General features: G+C 40.3%; 1 protein-coding gene across 5 annotated transcripts in view; it reads right to left on the reverse strand.

Moving 5' to 3' along the window:
* The window catches only part of znf536 (zinc finger protein 536), a 576486-nt gene that overhangs the window by 282156 nt on the left and 271880 nt on the right, over positions 1 to 22450 (reverse strand). For all 5 annotated transcript variants that reach the window (XM_060838080.1, XM_060838081.1, XM_060838082.1 and 2 more), the window contains exon 4: positions 19986 to 22160. In XM_060838080.1, coding sequence (XP_060694063.1) covers positions 19986 to 22158 — 2173 coding nt within the window. In that variant the 5' untranslated portion in view covers positions 22159 to 22160. The remainder of the gene's footprint in view (positions 1 to 19985; positions 22161 to 22450) is intronic.

Below are 22450 nucleotides of genomic sequence, written 5' to 3' on the forward strand. Positions count from 1 at the left end.
TTCCTTAAATAAGATTCCAAGATGGGCTGAGGGTAGGGACAAGTAAGCAGTGTAGTTTTGCTCTTAGCCGGCAGTACATTTACAAATCTGCATTTCTATTTGTAATGAAGTAACCTAAAACAAGTACTTTTCAGGCCTTTTACATCTTGAAAAGTACTTGTTTTAGGTTACTACCCACTACTTACAACTCCTGGCTGACAACACCTGTCCATGCACAAGGCTATACCATTGGCACTGGTAGTGAGATCCCCTGCAAGATCTAGCAGTGGTAAGTACTTCTGCCTCTGCTAAGAGGGAGGATGTGACAGGTAGATGTCATGGGGCATGAGTAAGGAGACAGGTTTAAGACAGCAGCTCGCTTGTCCTCACCTCGAGAAGCCCTCCATGAAACTCAACAAAACTGGCACAGCCAACTTCTGATAAAATTCAACCCATAGGTATTGAATAAGCTACCACTTAGGGTGGTGTCAGAGGAAAAGAGGCACTGAGAGCATTACTAACATGAGGTGAGCACAAACAAGTATTGAAAGAGAAGGTGAAGTTCTTAAAGTCTATTTGCCAGAACATGATAGAGTCTGATTAAATCAGGCGTGATCGTGATGCAGGATTTGTTGGGAGTCAAGTTCCAGATGAACTGTAAAATGGAATGTTGTGCAGAGGTCGCGATCTTGCAATCAGTTGAAAAGACATGAGCATGCTGTCTCCACTTTGCTAGATAGCCCATCACAATTTAGATTAGGTTCTTTCCAGTGTGGAAACAGGCCATTTGGCCCAACAAGTCCACACCGACCCTCCGAAGAGTAACACACCCAGACCTATTCCCCTACCCGATATTTACTCGGCTAATGCACCAAACACTATGGGAAATTTAATATGGCCGATTCACCTAACCTGCTCCTCTTTGGACTGTGGGAGGAAACCGGAGCACATGGAGGAAACCCACAAGATGTGGGGGAATGTGCAAACTGCACACAGATAGAAATTGAACCCGGGTCCCTGATGCTATGAGGCAGCAATGTTAACCACTAAGCTAACATTCCACCACACTATTAGATCCCTGAAAGTGGCAACACAAGTGGTTGAGCTGGGAAAGCATGCTTGCCTTCATCCATCGGGTATTGAGTGTAAAGGTTTGTAAATCATTTTACAGCTGTATAAAACTTGAGTTAGGCCACGTTTGGAGTACTGTATGCAGATCTGGTCACCACGCTGTAGGAACAATGCCTGGAATGTAACGTATTAACTATAAGGAGAGGTTGGACAAACACTGATTATTTTCAATAAAGCTTTGGAGGCTAAGGCCAACCTGATAGAACAAAGAACCTTACAGCACAGGAACAGGCCCTTTGGCCCTCCAAGCTTGCACCAATCCAGGTCCTCTATCTAAATTTGCCACCTATTTTTTTAAGGATCTGTATCCCTTTACTCCCTGCCCATTCATGTATTTTAAATGATGCTATTGTTCCCGCCCTACCACCTCTGCTGGCAATGCATTCCAGGCACCCATCACCTGCTGCGTGAAGAACTTTCCCCATATATCTTCCCTAACCTTCCCCCTCTCATGACCCCTAGTAATTGAGTCCTCCAGTCTGGGAAAACATTTTTTGCGATTCACCATGTCTACACCTCTCATGATTCTGTAGGCATCAATTAGGTCCCCCCTCACCCTTCTTCCTTCAAATGAAAATAATCATAAACGTTTCAAATTCTCCTCATAACTTGCACCCTCCATATCAGCCAAATCCTGGTGAACCTCCTCTGCACCGTCTTCAAAGCATCCACATCCATTTGGTAATATGACAACCAGAACTGTATGCAGTATGTAGTATTCCAAATGTGTCCGAACCAAAGTCTTATACAACTGTAACATGACCTGCCAACTCTTGTACTCAATACGCCATCTGATAAAGGAAAGCATGCCGTATGCCCTCTTGACCACTCAACTGATGTGCATTGCCAACTTCAGGAAACAATGGACCTGAATACTCAGATCTCTCTCTACATCAATTTTCCCCAGGACTTTTCCATTTACTGTATACTTCGCTCTTGAATTGCACCTTTCAAAATGCATCAGCTTGCAATTGTCTGGATTGAACTTTAACTGTCATTTCTCTGCCCAGTTCTCCAATCTATCTTTACTGTGCTGTATTCTCTGAAAGTCCCATTCACTATTTGCTACTCCACCAATCTTAGTGTCAACTGCAAACTTGCTAATGAGACAACCTACACCTTCTTCCAAGTCATTTATATATATCACAAATAACAGTGGTCCCAGCATGGATTGCTGTGGGACACCACTGATCATAGGTCTCCATTTTGAGAAACTCCCTTCCACTACTACTCTGTCTCCTGTTGCCCAACCAGTTCTCTATCCATTTAGCTAGAACACCCTGGAACCCATGCGACTTCATCTGCTTCATCAGCCTACCATGGGGAACTTTATCGAATGCCTTACTAAAGTCCATGCATATGACATCAACATCCCTTCCCTCATCAATCAACTTTGTCAACTCTTCAAAGAATTCTATTAGGTTTGTAAGACAGGACTTTCCCTGCACAAAATCATGTTGCTGATCGCTGCTAAACCCATTTTCTCTGAAGTGGGTATATATTCTATCCCTTAGTATCTTCTCCAGTAGCTTCCCTACAATTGATGTCAGGCTCACAGGTCTGTAATTCCCTAGATTGTCCCTGCTACCCTTCTTAAACAAGGGGACAACATTAGCTATTCTCCAGTCCTCTGGGACGTTCCCCCTGTTCAAGGATGCTGTAAACATATCTGTTAAAGCCCCAGCTATTTCCTCTCTTGCTTCCCTCAGTAACCTGTGATAGATCCCATCTGGACCTGGAGACTTGTCCACCTTAAGGTCTTTTAGAATACACAACGCTTCCTCTCTCCTTATGCCAACTTAACTGAGAGTAATCAAAGATTTATCCCTAACCTCAACATCTGCCATGTCCCTTTCCTTGGTGAATGCCGATGCAAAGTACTCATTAAGAATCTCACACATTTTCTCTGACTCCACACATATCTTTCCTCCTTTGTCCTTCCGTATATAAAATTATGACAGGCATGAATAGGGTGGATAGTCGGAGTCTTTCTCCCAAGGTGGAAATGTCAAACACTTTGGGGCATAGGTTTAAGGCAAGAGGGTAAAAGTGTTTAAAGAGATGTGTGATGCAAGTTTTCTTTTTGCAAAGGAGGTGGTAGGTGCCTGGAATATGCTGTTAGGAGGGTCTGTTAGAACCAAATACAATATCAATGTTTAAGAGGCACTTAGAAAGACCCATGAACAGGCAAGGAATAGAGGGATACAGACCATGTGCAGGCAGATGGGAGTGGTTTAGAATGGCATCATGATAGGTGCAGATATCGTTGTCAGAAGGGCTTTTCCTGTGCCTTATTGTTCTATGTTCTGCTTACACAGACAGAGAAAGGAGGTGAAAGCATGTACTTTTGGCAATACGTTAGATATGAAAGCTGAAATTCAGTTTGGTGACAACGGTACATGGAGATTCAGCGTTTCTGGCTTTCACCTGGAGTGACACTGAAGGTTGATGTCATTGACACTGTTGCTGTCCCCATGTACCTACTACTGATTGCAGCATAATTCTCACAATGCAATGTTAAAATATACCATTCTATACAAAAACGAATCAAGTTTCATTTTCTGTAGACATGAATGTTACTGCAGTTCCCACAGTTTTAAATAACACTGAAGGGTCAGAAGAATGGGAATTATTTTTCATCAAGATTGGCAAAGAACAAAATTGTGTCTGTGTTAGTTTATTTTGAATTAGAGTGAGACAACATAACATGATACCGAAAGCAGCATGAATAAAAAGTCAATTTTCTGTATTTTTATTAATAATAGTTCAAAACTGTGTAATCTAACTTTACAATACTTGAAGATTATAATTGATATGTACTAAGGATAACATCTTAATGAATCATAATAATTATGGCTACTTTACATATGCAAAGCAGGTTAATTAAAAAACTATCCTTGTGCCTATAACTCTGAAAGCACAATCCTGTCTTTATCAAACTTGAAACATATGAATATTATTGGAATGTGGATAATATACTGATGATGCATGTTAATTAGAGATAATTTCTATATTAAATTCATTAATTAGAAAATAGACTTTCTCTTGAAATGCAAAAAACTGCAAATACTATCTTTATGCTATAAAAGATAATGTTTTAATTAGTTATACTAATTAAATTAAATTTACATATGTAAATTGTGTTAATTAAAAACCTACTTTCTCTGAAACATCAAACTTCAAATTGTATCTCTAAAATTTTAGACATTCAATGGATATTAAAATATTTAACAGAATGAAATTACACCACATCTTAATGCCAGACTTTGCAACTCCTATCACCTCCCAGTATTTACTTATACGACCTGTTCTATAGCTTTGAGCTTCTTGGTTCTGAAAATTTTTTTTGCTAAAGGTTTGCTATGTTTCATAACAAAATGAGTGTGGGGCAAGTTTCTCGGGATATGGTTTAAATGAGGCACATGAAACTTGAAATAGCTTACTCAATATCAGTCCTTAGTTTCTTGATAACAGCTGACAATCACTCAATCAGCTGCAGAATAAAAGGGACAGTCATGAAAGATCTCCAAAAACAGATATGTGAAATGTGATAGGTAATTAGTCCATGCCCAAACAAGGGAGGAGGTGGGTTCAAATGACTATACATAGTTCCTGAGGTCATAAAGTCACAGAATCATAGAGATGTACAGCACAGAAACAGACCCTTTGGTTCAACTTGTCCATGCCGATCAGATATCCCAACCCAATCTAGTCCCATCTGCCGGCACCCGGCCCAGGTTCCTCCAAACCCTTCCTATTCATATACCCATCCAAATGCCTCTCAAATGTTGCATTGGACCAGCCTCCACCACTTCCTCTGGCAGCTCATTCCATTCACATAACACCCTCTGCGTGAAAAAGTTTATATCTTTTCCCTCTCCCCCTAAACCTATGCCCTCTAGTTCTGGACTCCCCATCCTATTCATACCCCTCATGACTTTATAAGCCTCTTATACAGTCACTCCCTCAGCCTCCAATGCTCCAGGGAAAATAGCCCCAGCTTATTCAACCTCTCCCTATAGCTCAAATCCCCCAACCTTGGCAACATCCTTGTAAATCTTTTCTGAACCCTTTCAAGTTTCACCACATCTTTCCAGTAGGTTAGACCAGGGAAACCCAGTGGATGTGGTCTATCTCGACTTTTGATAAGGTGCCACACGGGAGGTTGCTGAGCAAGGTGAGGGCCCATGGTGTTCAAGGTGAGCTGCTGAGATGGATTGAGGATTGGCTGTCTAACAGAAGGCAGAGAGTTGGGATAAAAGGTTCTTTTTTAGAATGGCAGCCGGTGACGAGCGGTGTCCCGCAGGGTTCAGTGTTGGGGCCACAGCTATTCGCATTACATATTAATGATTTGGATGAGGGGATTGAGGGCATTCTAGCGAAGTTTGCCAATGATACGAAGTTAGGTGGACAGGCAGGTAGTACTGAGGAAGTGGGGAGGCTACAGAAGGATCTAGACAGGTTGGGAGAGTGGTCCAGGAAATGGCTGATGGAATTTAACGTGAGCAAGTGTGAGGTCTTGCACTTTGGCAAAAAGAATAAAAGCATAGACCACTTTCTAAATGGTGAGAAAATTAGTAAAGCCAAAGTACAAAGGGATCTGGGAGTGCTAGTCGAGGATTCTCTAAAGGTAAACATGCAGGTTGAGTCCGTGATTAAGAAAGCAAATGCAATATTGTCTCTTATCTCAAGAGGGTTTGAATATAAAAGCAGAGATGTGCTACTGAGACTTTATAAAGCTCTGGTTAGGCCCCATTTGGAGTACTGTGTCCAGTTTTGGTCCCCACACCTCAGGAAGGACATACTGGCACTGGAACGTGTCCAGCGGAGATTCACACGGATGATCCCTGGAATGGCAGGTCTAACATATGAGGAACGGCTGAGGATCCTGGGATTGTATTTGTTGGAGTTTAGAAGATTGAGGGGAGACTTAATAGAGACGTACAAGATAATACATGGCTTGGAAAGGATGGAAGCTAGGAAATTGTTTCCGTTAGGCAAGGAGACTAGGACCCGTGGACACAGCCTTAAAATTAGAGGGGGTCAATTCAGAACAGAAATGCGAAGATATTTCTTCAGCCAGAGAGTGGTGGGCCTGTGGAATTCATTGCCACGGAGTACAGTGGAGGCCGGGATGCTAAATGTCTTCAAGGCCGAGATTGATAGATTCTTGTTGTCTCGAGGAATTAAGGGCTACGGGGAGAACGCTGGTAAGTGGAGTTGAGATGCCCATCAGCCATGATTGAATGGCGGAGTGGACTCGATGGGCCGAATGGCCTTACTTCCACTCCTATGTCTTATGGTCTTATAGTCTTATAGGAAGGAGACCAGAATTACACACAATGTCAGGATCAATTCCTTCAAGATTTCCTTGCAAAGTTTAGAAATATTGAACAGCTGAACAAACCTCCAAACAATTCTATAAACTCATCAATGCTAAGTAGAAATAAATCTGCAACTAAACCACAAGTAGATGATAACCCCATTAAATAACATTAATGGGATCCTGTGAGCTGCTAATTGCATGTTTGACTGTTCAAGGTTGAAACGATGATTGGTGCAGTTTGATCAAAAATGACAGTGCTGGTATTCACAGGGTTATATGTTGACTGATGTCATGATCTGTCTATTCTACATACTTGTGCTCATGCTCCTTGTGCCTGTGTTAATGCCCTAACTAATAATACTAACTGGTTTTGAGGTGGCAGGCAACTGGAAGCTCAGGGTCAGAATAGAGAATATTTGTGGACATAGAATAGGTTTTCTGCAAAGTGGTCACCCAGCCCACATTTTGTTTCCCCAGTTTCTGTTTATGGTCAATCTCCAGCATCTGCTGTTCTTTGTGTTATGATCATGACTTTAACTTGCTCAACCGAGCAGGTGACATGTACAAAATTACCAGTTTAAAACAACCAGGCTTTTTGGTATTAGATGAAAGCTTGGAGAAAAAGTAATAACATGGAGAAACTCAGCAGGTTTGGCAGCATCTGTGGGAACAAAGCAGAGTTAATGTTTACCAACTTCAACCCAAATCCCCATCCCCCTCTCAACATCTTTGACTCTCCAACCCAGTAGATGTGAAGAGTTAAAGTCACCTAAGTTAGTTACCCATTCTTAAAGCAATAGACACCAACTGATCATGATTTCCAGGTTGCAGGCTCCAGCCATCTCCTCTTCACCACGGATGTGCAATCCCTATACACGTCCATCAGGATGGTCTCAGGGCAACCCAAACCTTCCTGAAAAACCCGTCCCCATTCACCACCACCCATCTTTGTCTGGCTGAGCTCATCTTCACTTTGAACAACTTCTTCTTTAACTCCTCCCACTTCTTCAGGGCAGAGGGATGGCTGTGGGTACCTGCACGGGCTCCAGTTATATCTTTCTCTTTGTAGGGTACATGGAGTATTACTATTTCCAATTCTACATAGGTCTATCTCCAGTACATCAGTGATATCATCACTGCTACTTCCTTCTCTTGTCTGGAATTGAAAAAAAAATGATCAATTTCACTTCCAATTTCCAGCCTGCTCTTACCTTCAGCTGGTTCATCTCTGATTCCTACATTCCCTTCCTCAACATCTCAATTTCATTTCTGGGGATAGGCTGGCCACCAATGTAATCTACAAACCCACCGACTCCCACAGTTCCCTCATGTTGACATTCTCACACTCTGCTTCCTCTAAGAAGTCCATTACATTCTCCCAGTTTCTCTATCTCCATCACATCTCTTCTGATGATGCCTACTGGAGGGGGGGGGGGGTCTCAGAAATATCCACCATCTTTCTCAACTGGGGATTCCCACTGCCTTAGTCAAAAGGGCCCTTAGCTGTATTCAGCCCATCTCCTGCATCTCCTCACCCCTTCCCTTCCCTCCCACGACAATGATAGAGTCCCCCTCGTCCTCACCTGCCATCCACCAGCATCCACATCCAAATCATTAGCCACTACTTCTATCACCTCCAATGGATAGCCACAACCATTCACATATTCCCCTCCCCTCCCTTATCAGCCTTCCATGGAAACTGTTTTCTTCTGGGCACTCTGGTGCACTCCTCATCTACTTTTAACTTTTCCTCACATTCCCACAGCACTTTCCCAGAAGGTGTAATATCTGTCCATTTAACTCCTCCGTACTCACTACACAAGGTTCCAGGCGTAGCTTCCACCAATTCACTTGTATTTTATTCAATTTATTCTACTGGATTTACTATTCACAATGTGGCGTCCTCTGTACGGGGAAGATGAAATGTAGGCTGAGTGACCACTTTGCAGAATGCCTATGCTCTGTCTGCAAAAATTCTCTGTTCTGATCCTGAGCCTCTAGTTGCCTGTCACCTCAACACACCACCCTGTTTCCATGCCAACATTTCCAGTAAGCCTCAGTACAAGCTCAAAGAACATATTTCATTTTCCACTTGGGGACCTTGCAGGCTCTATAGCTCAAAGTTGAGTTTAATAACTTCAGAGCCTAATTCCATCCTTCCATGTTTTTTACCTACCCGCACATCAGGTCCTGTTATAACATGGGTTGCTTTTAGCACAGGCACACATTCCTTGGCCTATCTTCATATTATATGGGTTGCATTCAGCACAGCTAACGTATTTTCTCACTCCTAGGTCTTATTATCTCTTGTTCAACTTTTCTTAGGGCTGGCCTGGTGTCCATCATTTCCTTGTTTACCTATCCTTTTCATATATCTCTCTCTTGAGGTTCTGTCTATATCTAACTGCTCACCTCTCCCACCCAACTTCGGCTTCAGCTTCAGCTTCAGCTTCAAAATATCATTTTTTCCCTCGCTACTAAAAACTCTGCTGAAGAGTCACTGGACTCAAAACTTTAACTCTGCTTTGTTTGTCAGACCTGCTGAATTTCTCCAGCAATTTCCATTTTGTTCCAGATCTCCAGCTTCCACAATCCTTTGTTTTATGATCATGATTTTAACTTGCTTGACTGAGCAATATACATCTGCTGAAAGACAGTCTATTTTTGCATGTACATGGAAGGGATCAGGATAGAACATTTTCCACTGTTTGATGTCACACGTAGCACAAAGTCTTTGGAGGCCATTCATGACAGCACAAGAAAATTGCTGCAGGAGCACCTCAGGATAGTTTCCTGGATCCAATCATCTACAGTTACTTCATAATAAGCTTTATTCCACCAGAAGTTCTGAGATGGGGACGTGGACAGATGCTTTCATACTGTTTAGCACCATTCATGACTCAGATACTGAAGCGATCTGTACCAAATGCATAACCACATGAACAACATGAAGACTTGGGTTAATAAATGGCAAGTAACATGCATGCCACACCAGTGCCATCTCCCAACAAATAGAAAATAGCCATTACTCTGGATAGTCAACAGCATTTGAATTACTGAATTCCCTTTCATCAGCCTCATTAACCAAAGACAGAACTAAACCAGTCATTTAAATATAACGTCCTGAAGTTTCATTTCCAAGTTGAAAGAGCAGATTTGATAACATTCTCAGATCTTCAAACCTGATTTCGGAGAAAATACATGAATAGGCAGACTTTTCACACCACAGGGGTTTAGTGGTAGCTGCAGCTAGGCCTGCTACCCCTAGGAAGGGTTCATAGACAGTTGGTGCTGAGGAATGTAGGATTGAAGTATTTTTCAATATTTAATCATTTCGAGTTGATTAAGCGAGTGAATAATTAAATTATATTTAGATTAATTACAGTTAGTTGTAAAACAGTTTCTGTAAGAAGCAAGTAATATTTTTTTTTGCAGGTGTGAGACACAGTGAGAGACACAGAGTGCACGAATCTTTATTCAATTTCCACCACCAGGAAGATAGGAAAACACCCGGGTGGCCAGTGACAAGCAGTGCCCTTCGCATCAAAGGGCAATGCTGTGTGATCAAACAGGGAAGGGAAGGGCAAGAATTAAATCAAAATAGAGTTGGAGGGGGAAAGAAGCAAGTAATATGGCTCAAGTCAACGTAAAACCATTGGTTTATGGCTCTATTGCCAATTAATGGCTCAGGTTAATGCAAACTGAGGCTAATATATGTGCAAATAGTTTGAAGTGAGCTGCTTTTACACAAGGACACAGCTATGTTTTAAAGTGGTTAATTTTGTATATTTCAATGTGTAACATCCCTTCGGATACCTGTACCATCTCATGATATTTGTTCCATTAGAATTAGGTTCTGTCATTAATTTGCAGGCTTGTAGTTGTGTTGACTTTTATTTATGTATCAGTTGAGACATTTGTTATGATAGTAAATCATGAAGAGGTGATACTACATCCTCTAAACAGAAGCATACATTGTTTACTGATGTCACCTTGCAATGGCAAAGATCTATGGAGTTAGTAAGCTTTACAAAAAGGATGATCTCACATAATGATTGATATGCTAGAATTTATCAGGAGGCAATAAGAAATGATATCAGTAAGATGACCATAACTTTTAAAGAAGCCAGTCAGAAATTGGGCAGACATTATCTAGGCAATACAAGATTGACTACAAACTATTCATGCATAAATAATCCAATTAGTCTTCAGAATGTCTCTGAACGCATAGGAGGAAATGGCTAGCAAAGTCCAGTAGGTGTCCATTCTTAATGGTTTGACACACAAGAAAGGAAAACAATTAAAAGGAGAATTTCAATCAATGCAACAACTACAAATGTGTCTCCAGTCAACTGGTGTCCCAAGATGGATCCACTAAAAAATAATGTGCTTATTAAGGATTATTTATTTTGTAGTTAATAGGTTCTATAAAAATTGTGAAAATACACTGGGACTTGTCAAAGGCCATGATCAGGACCAGTAAACCTTTAGATTGAACTTGATGAGGCCAATCTATAAATGTAATTGATTTAGGTCTTATAATTAAATTTAAAGTGAACCCCAGAATCTTAAGGCAAAATGTGAGAAAGGCTTGCCTCAGTGATCCTGAACTTACTGGCAAAGTTGTGAAAAAAAGGAAAACATTTTCCCCCAACTTTCAACCTTCACTTCCACCCACATCCCCCATGTCCCATCTATGCCACCTCATAACCCCTAACAAAGTCTATGGCCTCTACCAAAGATTCTGCGCAGTACGTCTCCCCTCTACCCAGATCTCATTGCTTGTAGGTCTATTGTCAACCTATGCCTCTTAATCAATCCCTGTGGTTCTTTATAAGCCCTCTCCCAGTCCATTCTACCCTCCCCCGCCACCTCATATTTCTCTCACATCCTCAATGCTAACTTAAAATGCCTACTATGAGCAGATTTTAGGACCCTTGCTGAGATAAAATAAAATACACTTCTAAAGCATTTATTGATTACTTCATGTTTTTCTTTAAAAACCGATAAAAATACAGTGTATTTAATTCTTTAAATTATTAGTAATTTTTTTAAAAATATAAGCATTTGTATTCCTCTCCTCATTTCAACGATTTTATCAGCACTTGGGGCTTTCAATTAATTGTGGATTGACAGGCTCCCCTCTGTGATAATGGTGAGTTGTAAAATCAGTCATGTAGCAAAAGTTCTAAAATGATAGGCCTAGGGAAGCTCTGATGATTTTGCACTGCATACAACTTTTGTCATTAAAAATCTGGAAATTTCAATCGTGACAACTTCACAGTTCCAATCAGCTGGACCGTTCCAATAAGCTCATCTACATTTAGGCACATTCATGTCTACTTTTAACAACCCTAAAGGGCACTTGATCTTTCCCAAGGGCCCTGACCTCTCCCTTTGGCCCCAAGACCCCCACAAAATGTTACCTTACCTCTCTAAAAGGGTAAGCTACCTCTCCATGGAATTCAGGCAACAACTGAATGTCTTCTTGACAATCCAGTTCTGAAAATAACGTAACTGTTTGAAGGTAGCTGCACTTGTGCTGCCACTGTGTTTGTCCAGGTGGCAAGGTGGCACAGTGGTTAGCACTCTGCCTCACAGTGCCAGAGACCTGGGTTCAGTTCCCGCCTCAGGCAATTGCCTGTGTGGAGTTTCCACATACTCCCCGTGTCTGCGTGGGTTTCCTCCGGATGCTCTGGTTTCCTCCCACAGTCCAAAAATGTGCAGATTAGGTGAATTGGCCATGCTAAATTGCCCATAGTGTTAGGTGTAGGGGAATGGGTCTGGGTGGGTTGCTCGTTGGGCCTGTTTCCACACTGTAAGTAATCTAATCTTTAATGTGTGCAGCTGCAATTGTGAATGACAGGCACACAAAGCACAATATCCTCTATCCACCCAGTGAGGATGGTGGGTTCTTTTTCTCTAGAATCATTTTGTTTAAGCAAGGCATCCTCTCAATCTTTACCAAAATTTAAACCAATAGCTGGAAGAATTCTATAAGGAGTAACTTACTCCTAACTCGCCAGAATCACTCTACCACTTAAAAGATATAAGTCAAGAGTATGATGAAATACTGTTTGGAACACTGCAACAGGTCTACGACAGAAATATTAACATGATTGCAAGATGATGCATTGAAATGCCAAGCAACCAGCAGTTCAGGACACACTTGCAGACAGCCTAAATAAAAAGTGAAAGAATTACAGATGCTGTAAATCAGAAACAAAAAACAGAAGTTGCTGGAACAACTCAGTATGTCTGGCAGCATCTGTGGAGAGAAATCAGAGTTAACGTTTTGGGTCCGGTGACTCTTCCTCAGAACTGATGGTAGCTTGAAAATGCTGGTTTATTTGCAGAAGATGGGTGGTGTGAGGGGGTAAAGAATAAACAAAAGGTGGGGATACAGCCCAGAGAGAGAGAGAGAGAGAGAGAAGAACAGTTGGACAGACAAAAGAGTCAATAGCAATCTGGCTTGGAGAGTGAATAGTTGTTAATGGAGATCGTTAGTGGCTAACAACAGGTAGTGTGTGATGATAGACTACAGCAGTATCGCATTCGCTGCTCACAATGTAGTCTCCTCGACATTAGGGAAACAAAATGTAGACCGAGTGACCACTTTGTAGAACATCTACGTTCTGCTCGCAAAAAAGATCCTGAGCTTCCGGGTGCCTGCCACTTTAACGCACCACCCTGTTCCCTGGCTTCAGGCTTGCTGTGAAGCTCATTACTAGCCGAAAGAACAACACTTCTTTTTCTGCTTTTCCAGCAACTTCTGTTTTTGTTTGCAGACAGACTACTATTTCTGAAGTAGTGCCTTAGTTACATTGCTACACTCATTGCACAAAAGCAAATATTCAAAAGTTCAAGGAAGTCACAGATAAATGTAACACTGTTGACTGTATTACTTGCACACAGTGGATTTTAAAAATGGATAACAGTGGTGTAACCTTCAAACACACTCTGTGGGTGCATCGACACTGTATGGATGACAGCAGTTCGAAGGTGTAGCTCATCATCTTCTCAAGTACAATGAGTGCTGGGCAACAATTGTTCTCCTTGTCAGCGATGTGCTCATCCCAAAAACAAATAAATATCAAAATACGCATCATAGTCCCCGATATCACCATCAGAACAAGTGATTTAATTCAGTGTGTTAGTGGGAAGTAGTTGGAATAGAACATCAGTCATTGCCAGTGATGGAAGATCAACAAGCTAATCAAATCTTTTTTTTCTCTACTATCCTTTTAGGACCAAGAAGAACAAGATAGCCTGATCATCTTCTGCCCCTTTGCCATTCACATCATGGGTTCTTCCATGATGGCATAGTGGTTCAGTGGTTAGCATGGCTGCCTCACAGCACCAGGGACCCAGGTTCGATTTCCGCCTTGGGTGATTGTCTGTGTGGAGCTTGCACATTTTCCCCATGCCGGCGTGGGTTTCCTCCAACAACCCAAAGATGTGCAGGTCAGGTGAATTGGTCATGTTAAATTGCCCATAGTGTTTGGTGCATTAGTCAGGGATAAGTATGGGGAATGGGTCTGGGTGGGTTACTCTTTGGAGGGTCGGTGTGGACTTGTTGGGCAGGAGGGTCTGTTTCCATTCTGTAGGGAATCGAATCAAGCTAATCCCTCTACTTTGCTGGACAGTGACACAATTTTGCAGCACCTCTTGCTGGGTGTGGGGAATTGATTGGTGTAACAGAACTGAGAACTAAAATACATTGGGAATCAGTTCTATGCTAGCAGGTAAGCCTCTCCAGCACATTTCTGCTCATCCAAAGCCAACCAACTTGCAGTCAAACTCAGGATCTGAGAAATCAAGGGTGGTCATTGGACAAAACAGGAAGTGAGGTAGGGGTGTCAGCAGGTTTGTGCTCCAGAGAAATGAGAAGTCTGCCAAGGGATAAGAACGCACTGTATTCCATACTGAAAAGCTTCATCAAGAACAGGGAAAATCTTTCTAACTGAGAAGTAAATCATAGTTCTCAGATCACCTGCAAAGTCTTCCAATCCAAGTACTACTCTCTCCATAATTCAAGCATCAATGAATGATGGTCTGTTCCTAATTTTACTACCCGGCAGAGCCCAAGTGTTCCTCAACCAGAACAGAACCCAAACTCTGTGTTGTTCATCCTATTCTGTATTACAACCAAGCCACCTAGATAACCAGCTCCATAACTAATAGTTACTTATATTAGTAGAATACATTATTAGTATTAATCCCTGAATTAGGCTTTTACTAAGTATTCAGTTTATCATAAAGCAAAACAGCAATACTTGGTGGCATTCTGAAGTATTGTCCAATTATTACAATGGGCGATGGTATGTTACAACTCAAGTTTCTATATTTGTTAAAGACTGACTTGTTTCAGTCTCCTTGATACAACCCTTGGGCAAGCTTCTTCAATCAGAAATCAGTTGTAATGGTTCATGTATTGTGATGTAAAATTAAATCTTGAAATGAATATTTCTATTATTTTAAAAATGAATGAAATGGTCAAAAATTGTTCAAGTAGAACTTGCAGGATATGTAAAGTGACAATGACTTTTTAACTCTATATGGACTTGACTTGAACATTAAGAAAATCAAAGTAATGAGAAAGTGTGAAAGTCACCTGAATGGATTATTAGGCCTCAAACCTTATTATGGTGCAATAAATCACATCCAAATTTTGAATACCCAAACCAATCAGCATGGATGTTATTCAGAGTTGAAAATGTGGTGCTGGAAAAGCACAGCAGGTCAACAGGAATCAGCATCCGAGGAGCAGAAGAATCGGCGTTTCAGGCATAAGCCCTTCATCTGGATGTTATTCAGATGATCAGAAGACTTAAGTTCTCTTCACTTTAAAGTATAATTGTATTATAGCTATATCCATCTTACAAAAATAATGCATGTTTTGTGAAATGAATGAAATGTCATTGGAAACATACCACTCTTTCCCCACTCAAGAGTGTGCATTTTAATTTGGATTAGATTAGATTAGATTACTTACAGTGTGGAAACAGGCCCTTCGGCCCAACAAGTCCACACCGACCCGCCGAAGTGCAACCCATACCCCTACATTTACCCCTTACCTAACACTACGGGCAATTTAGCATGGCCAATTTACCTGACCTGCACATCTTTGGACTGTGGGAGGAAACCGGAGCACCCGGAGGAAACCCACACAGACACGGGGAGAACGTGCAAACTCCACACAGTCTGTCGCCTGAGTCGGGAATTGAATCCACACAGTGCTAACCACTGTGCCACTGTGATTCTTTCAATGTTTGCCATTATTCGTCCATGAAGGGTAACATTATAGAGATTTATATTGGAAAGAAATTACAACAGGGAAATTTCCCCATCTGTTCATAATTCAAGTCGTAATTCTCATCCCCTGTACCGTCTATATTCCCAAAGGAGTTCCTATGCCCCAGGTAGTGCCCATTGCCTCTGAACCAGAAGTTCAGAGTTCATGATCTATTCTAGGACATGTTGACCATGGAGTGACTACTCATGAGAAAGTTCCAAAAGTTGATAATCAGCTGTTAATCCTTCAAACACTTCCTCACTATTCCCCAAAGTGAAAAGGTGTGTGAATATACAAAACAAATAAACAAACAAATTTCCTATCTCCTTTTATTTCTCTTTTCCTTCAAATATCGAATCAGAGCTTTGTTCCATTCTTGTTCAACATTTTCACACATATTGCTTGCAGGAATAGTTAGCAAGCAAGAGTAAAAATTTTAACTGTTCCTCCTTTTGGCAATTGCACTGCACCTCCTACCCCACCAACCAATAGTAAAAGGATTCAAATTATTCCCATTTGAGTTAAACAAGTAGTTATCAATACTGTCACCTGTATCATCAACATGCTTTAACCTAGATTGAGCAATTGCATTTTTGAATTAAAATATAACTAAAATATGTAATTAGTGCAATGATTATTTAATTGATAGACCACTTATAATTTGTCTGAGGAATTCCACGTTTTATTTGATTGCAATCTATATGAAATGCCCTATCTCACAGGACTTTGTTACAAGAACTATGTTTCTCAATTAAAAAGTTGAAGCACAAGTGTGTTCTCTTGCTTACTGGTGTCATTTCACACACTCATTGCATGACACCTCTTTTCCACCTAGAGAACAAATGGTTGGCTGCTGCATTGTTTCTGTATATTGTATTCACAGTTTTAGTCAGGACTATTTTAATTACAATATTTACCCCATTCAAGGGTAAATCAAGGCCATGTACTTAACAGATACTTGACTCAGAATTCACAACACAAACCACTCCATTATGTGATAACTGCTTTTCTTTGTGTTGTTTACATGTTTTCCATCTTATTGGACTCTATGCTTAATAGCAATGTAATAAAAAATGTTTTAAAGTGACTTAAGTGTTATTGAATTCAAAATGTTAAGCAGCAAACACAACATTTATTCTATGTCAGATGCATTCCCCAAATTAGGAGACGCAAAATAGCAAAAATTAACACGTGAACAGAGTTGAAGAACTGGTGTATTTACTTTGTGGACCCATGGGAAACTTCACTCAGTAACAACAAAAACTACTCTCCACACATTTGGTAATGTATTTAACATTTTTATGGATGCACAGAATGTAGTTGATATCGCTTGCTGTGGCATCAAAGCTTCAAATGAACATTCCTTTTCTTAATCTCTTAGATATGGGCTTTGCTTTGTATTTAATCTGTTTACTACATATTTTCTCGTCATATTTTACAAATATTGCTTCTATTAAAGTTTCAGTTATTTCTTAGCTTAGTTTTCTATTGAAGTGTTACCTACTCAGACAATCGTTTATGTTCATAAGGATTCAAGAAAATTCACCTCGTTATCATTAATCCGTTCAAGTTGTTGGCTTGCTTACTGCCTATTTTAAAACATTTTATGAGAAAAGACAAGAACAAGGAAGTCAGCTTCCAATAACAATGGAACACTTTTGATTTCTCTCCTCATGTTGTAAGGAAGTGCAATGATATCAATACTTTGTGCTGACTTCAGGATCTCAGCTCATCACAACACATTAGTGCTATTTTTTATTATGAGAAAATGTAGTAGAAAGCCCAATCTTGTCTTGCTAATTTTAAGGATTTAATAAGCACGTAACTTAAAAGAAATCCAACTCAAATCACTGTACTTTCCAGAAACTACAGCACAAACGAATGAATGTTTAAAACAAATGTGAAAATAGGCAAATACTGTAGAAGACAGCACTTCGATCAGTTTTACACTATGACCATTTTGTTAATGGAATACACGATTTAAAAGATTTTGTTTCTGAAATGCAAGCCAATATTAATCCTACCAACTATGGCTAATAGAAGATACTCCATACTTTTGAGCTATTACCTCCCTTTTGTTAGATCTTTAAAACTGGCTTGTAAATAATAAGTTACAAATTAGACCACTTCAACAGCAACGAGCCAGCACATTTCATGGATATTTAAACAACCGTTATAAGTATTGTAGGCATCTCTGGAATGTGCAGTGTGGATTTTACTGTTCTAACAATTTCTTTAACATTTTCTTTAAGTTTTTAATATGTTGATCAAATAGCAAATATAAGAATTGTGTATCAGTCCAAGGAAGAATTAAACAAACGTGATGTATTTAGCTTAAATGTATTGTTACCCTACTCTTACCTCCTCTGTCCTCATGTGATGTTTTCTTTATTTTGTGATTACAGCAATCTGTACTGTCCCAATTAGGTCTCTTGGGTTGAATTGACATTTTTTTTGGCTGGAAATTCTCAGTGTAATATTTTCAATGAGACCTGTTGACTATACATACTACTACCAATGCTGTCATCAGTAGAATTCTTCTTATCAATACAACTAGTTATCACCCTAAATGGAATGCAGATATGACAACAGAGAAAGCATCTCTAGTTACATTTACAAATTAGCCCAAATTCCAAAAAATGCAAAGTGGTTTATGTCACTGTTCAGGCAACATGAGCAGTAGAACAACAATCAAGATCACAATGATGGAGCAAGAGGTGAAAATAGCCAGGACTTGTCACAGCACCAGGAGCAACACCTCCTGCTAGTCAATTATGGAGTAACATGAATGGTGAATAGAGAAAGTTTGACAAAGCAGACTATCTCACATTATGTCCCACACCACAGAATGAAAATGGAATCATAGTTATTATATGTAGGGATAAGAAAATACCTTAATCAAAATAAAAACAGTTAAACTCAGAGGGTCTGGCAACATCTGTGGAAAGAGAAAAAGAGTTAACATTTCAAGTCTAGTCACTCTTCTTTGGAGACAATTTTTGAAGAGTCATATCAGACTCAAACCATTTACTCTGCTTTCCTCTCCACAGATACTAACAGACCTGTTGAGTTTCATTAGCAGTTTCTGCTTTTATTTAAGATCTCAAATATCCACAGCACTTTTTTCTTTATCTTGAAATACAAATATTGGGGTGACGTTGACCTTTGAACAATGCAGAAGAAGTGAAAGCAGATCAATGGTTTATCTCACATCTTACCTGACTTCCTTTTCCATGAAGTCGATATAAAAGACATTTGTGCTTAGTGTAAAACAGATGGGTCATTCTCCATCATCTCTTTTGTGCCTTCACTGAAGACCAATTTTATCCCCAGTAGCTTTGATTTAATAAAACAAAGGATAGAATGTCCTAATGTTCAATTTGTCCAGAACATTTTGACACAATGGCAAATACTGCAACGTTCCCACACTTTATCTTCCATTGCATTACAAGCCTCTTCATTCATGATTACACATGACTTATTTAGGAAAGAAACAGTGACATAAAAAATACACACAGTTAAATGAAAACCTGTAGTATATTCACCACATTCAACCTAACAGGTCCCTCTGTCAGTCTCTACATACTTCTCTGTGTATCTTGCAGCATATACATAAAAATACTTGTGATTTGGTTTGGTGGCTGATTTAAACCATGCTATTCAGTGAAAGAAAATATATCTTCCAACTGAATCGCCTACTTTTAAATTGTAATCTGAATAGATATTGGTAAAAAAAATACATAAAATCCATATTATGAATTATAAATGTTGCTTGTCATAAATATTCAAAAATCCAATATCTCTGAAACCAAATAGAAATCTTAACATTTATTGTACTCAGGAGAAACACACACATACCTCATAATATTCTTCAAGAAATTCAACTCCCCCATGTGTGAGATAATTGGCAATCAGTGAATTTATCTAAAATTGCAAGAGAACGGACATGGACCAGAAGTAAATGGACTACTCGGAGGAGACAATTCACTTGCAGGTAGGCCCAGGCAAGTGAGGAAATGTTTAAGATCAATTTTAAAATGGATGTGTCCACTGACAAGGTGCCAGCAGTTGATAAATTTTGATATTCATAATAACATTGTCAGTAGGAAAATGTTAAGCTTTAGACTTTCAGGACATACATTTCTCACAACTGTCACCCGACAATTACGGAAAAACGTCTTTCAACTTGACATTTTTGAAGAGTTATAAAAGATAGTATGAAAACCACAATGAAGAGTAGCATATTTATGTTACCTGAAGAAGAAGGAGAAGATGGGTTTGGACTATCTTCTTGTGTATTTCCAGTTACGGAAAAGCCACCTACAGTTGTGTTATCCTCATTTACGTTGGATGATCCTGGTGTAGTTGACCTGCTAACTGACTGGGAATCTTGGTCACTTCCAGATCCACGTCGCTCATCCAAAGCAACCTGGATGGCTTCATCTCCAGGTTTCCTCGCTTTCTTATGCACTCTAGAATGCACAACAACTTGATGATAGGTACGAAATACTCTGCCACAGTCTGGGCATTCAGTTGGCTTTTCTTTCATATTTCCCTGGTTCTGTCCTAATCCAGAAATTTTATATTCCAGACCTTGATTCATTCCTTGTGTCATAAATTCCCTGCTTCCCATTAAATCATCTTTACCCAGAACTTCATTCAGGTTACTTCTTCTGGTGTTTTGAATCAGGTCACCATCTAGTTTCTGCTTTGATTTATCTCCAGCCACAGGTACAAATTCGCCTTTCTCTTTGTCAATGTTGACACTGGCATTGGTCAGATTTTCTTCCTGACCAGGGTGCAGATGCTTCTTTGGCAACATTGCTTGCTCCATTGCCATTCCTCTAGTCACCAGCTGCCAAGCCTGGTAGCTGTTTACTGGATCAAACTCTGCCACCCGGGCTACTGCTTGCAAACGCTCCATGCAGCTAGCCTTTAAAGGAGGTGCCAGTGACAGACATCCCAGTAAGGAACGTTTTTCCCCTTCCATGACAGCACGGGTTGTGCTACTCACAGGTACTAATAGCTTTCCAAGCATTTCTTTCTCCTTCCGTGCAATTTCTGCTTTATTATAATGAAGTTGGCTTTGTTCATTTAAGCTCAGTTTATCAGGCGATAAAAAACCACTCTGTAAACAAGACACATATGCTGAATAGACGTTGGAATGGGAATCTTGCACCATATTATTTAGAGTCACAGGCACCTCTGGATCACTCTGAGTTGTGTTCTTTACAGCTAATTTGTTAAGATGCACCTTCATGTGGTTTTTGAGAAACCAGGGCTCCTTGAATCGTCGTCCACAAATCTGACAGCTATGTTCAAAAGAGTCCTTGTGCTTTCGCATGTGACCTTTCAGGAACCAGGCCTGGCTAAAGATCTGACCACAGACTTCACAGCGGAATTCATTACTGGGTTGCTCTCCATTTCCACTGGACCCTTGACCTGGCACTGATTCAGCAGTTATGTGTGCTTTCTCCACATGACTGATCAGGTCTTCCTCTTGAGAGGCAGCAAATTCACAAAGGGTGCACTTGTAAGGTTTGTGGAGTATCCGAATATGACGGTCTAGCTCCTCGCGTTTCTTAAACTTCCCCTTGCAAAATGTGCACCTGAATCCCACAGTAGCAGCTGCTGGTTCTTCCTGTGCACCTGTAGGCTTGGGACTACATATTGTGTTAGAAACTTCAGAACCACTCAGACTGGCTGGTAAAGGCAAGTTACTGGGGTTAACAACAGCTTGATGCTGCTTCCCATCGGCTCTTGGCTGGCCCAAGCCACTTTTCATCTGTTTATCCCTCAGGATAGCCCTTTCTTCCAGCTCATGCAGAAGCCTATTTTCTTCTCTGACCCTCCCACGACCTTTTCCAAGATTCCCAAGTTTGTGAGTCCGAAGATGAATCTTCAAGTTACCTTTCTGAGCTGCTCTGTGATCACAGTAAGGGCATTTGAATGGTTTTTCTCCAGTGTGAGTGCGCATGTGGAGTGACAAAATGCTGTTAAACCGAAAGCGCTTACCACAAATGGGGCATGGGTATTTTCTAGATTTTTTTGCATCATCTTCTGTGCCATTTATCTGTGAAATTATGCCAAGGTTCTGTCCGTTTAAGAAATGCTGTAAGTCAACTCTCCCATTCAAACCCAAGTTACTGTCAATGTCTGTATTCAGCTGACTTGACAGCATGGTCATTTGGCTGTTAATTGGCTGGTTAGCTGCAGTCACATGATGCTTTTCATCCAGTGATATTGCTGCTTTGTCCTCAGGGGTCTGTCTGGTTTGGAGTTCTGGAAAGGCATGTCCCAGTTGAGTTGTCAACTGATGCAGTTTCTGGGTTATTGGATACTGGCCATTCAATACTGGTTTGCTGAGTGGGACATCAGCTTCAGGCACTGCTGAAGATACACCAAGGCACAAACTTGCTTCCTCCATTCCTAATATTGAAAACAAAAGGTTTGTGTTAAATAATTAGAGCAGCTTAACATAACAGAGAAACATTGTTGCTCCACAAAATTGCATTTTAATTTCAATAATAAAAGTCTCGATCTAACATTATACTGGCTTCACAGCTCCATTTCTGGCTTCTAACAATATGGAACAATGAACTTCTTTTATATTAATTTCACAAAGCACAGATAAAACAGCCAGACCTTAATTTCAAACCATCAAACAAAAAATATTCAATTACGCTTCTGTAAATTCAAGTTTAACATTTGATTTCCTC

This window comes from Hemiscyllium ocellatum, chromosome 17 (assembly GCF_020745735.1).
Source record: "Hemiscyllium ocellatum isolate sHemOce1 chromosome 17, sHemOce1.pat.X.cur, whole genome shotgun sequence".
Classification (NCBI taxonomy): domain Eukaryota; kingdom Metazoa; phylum Chordata; class Chondrichthyes; order Orectolobiformes; family Hemiscylliidae; genus Hemiscyllium; species Hemiscyllium ocellatum.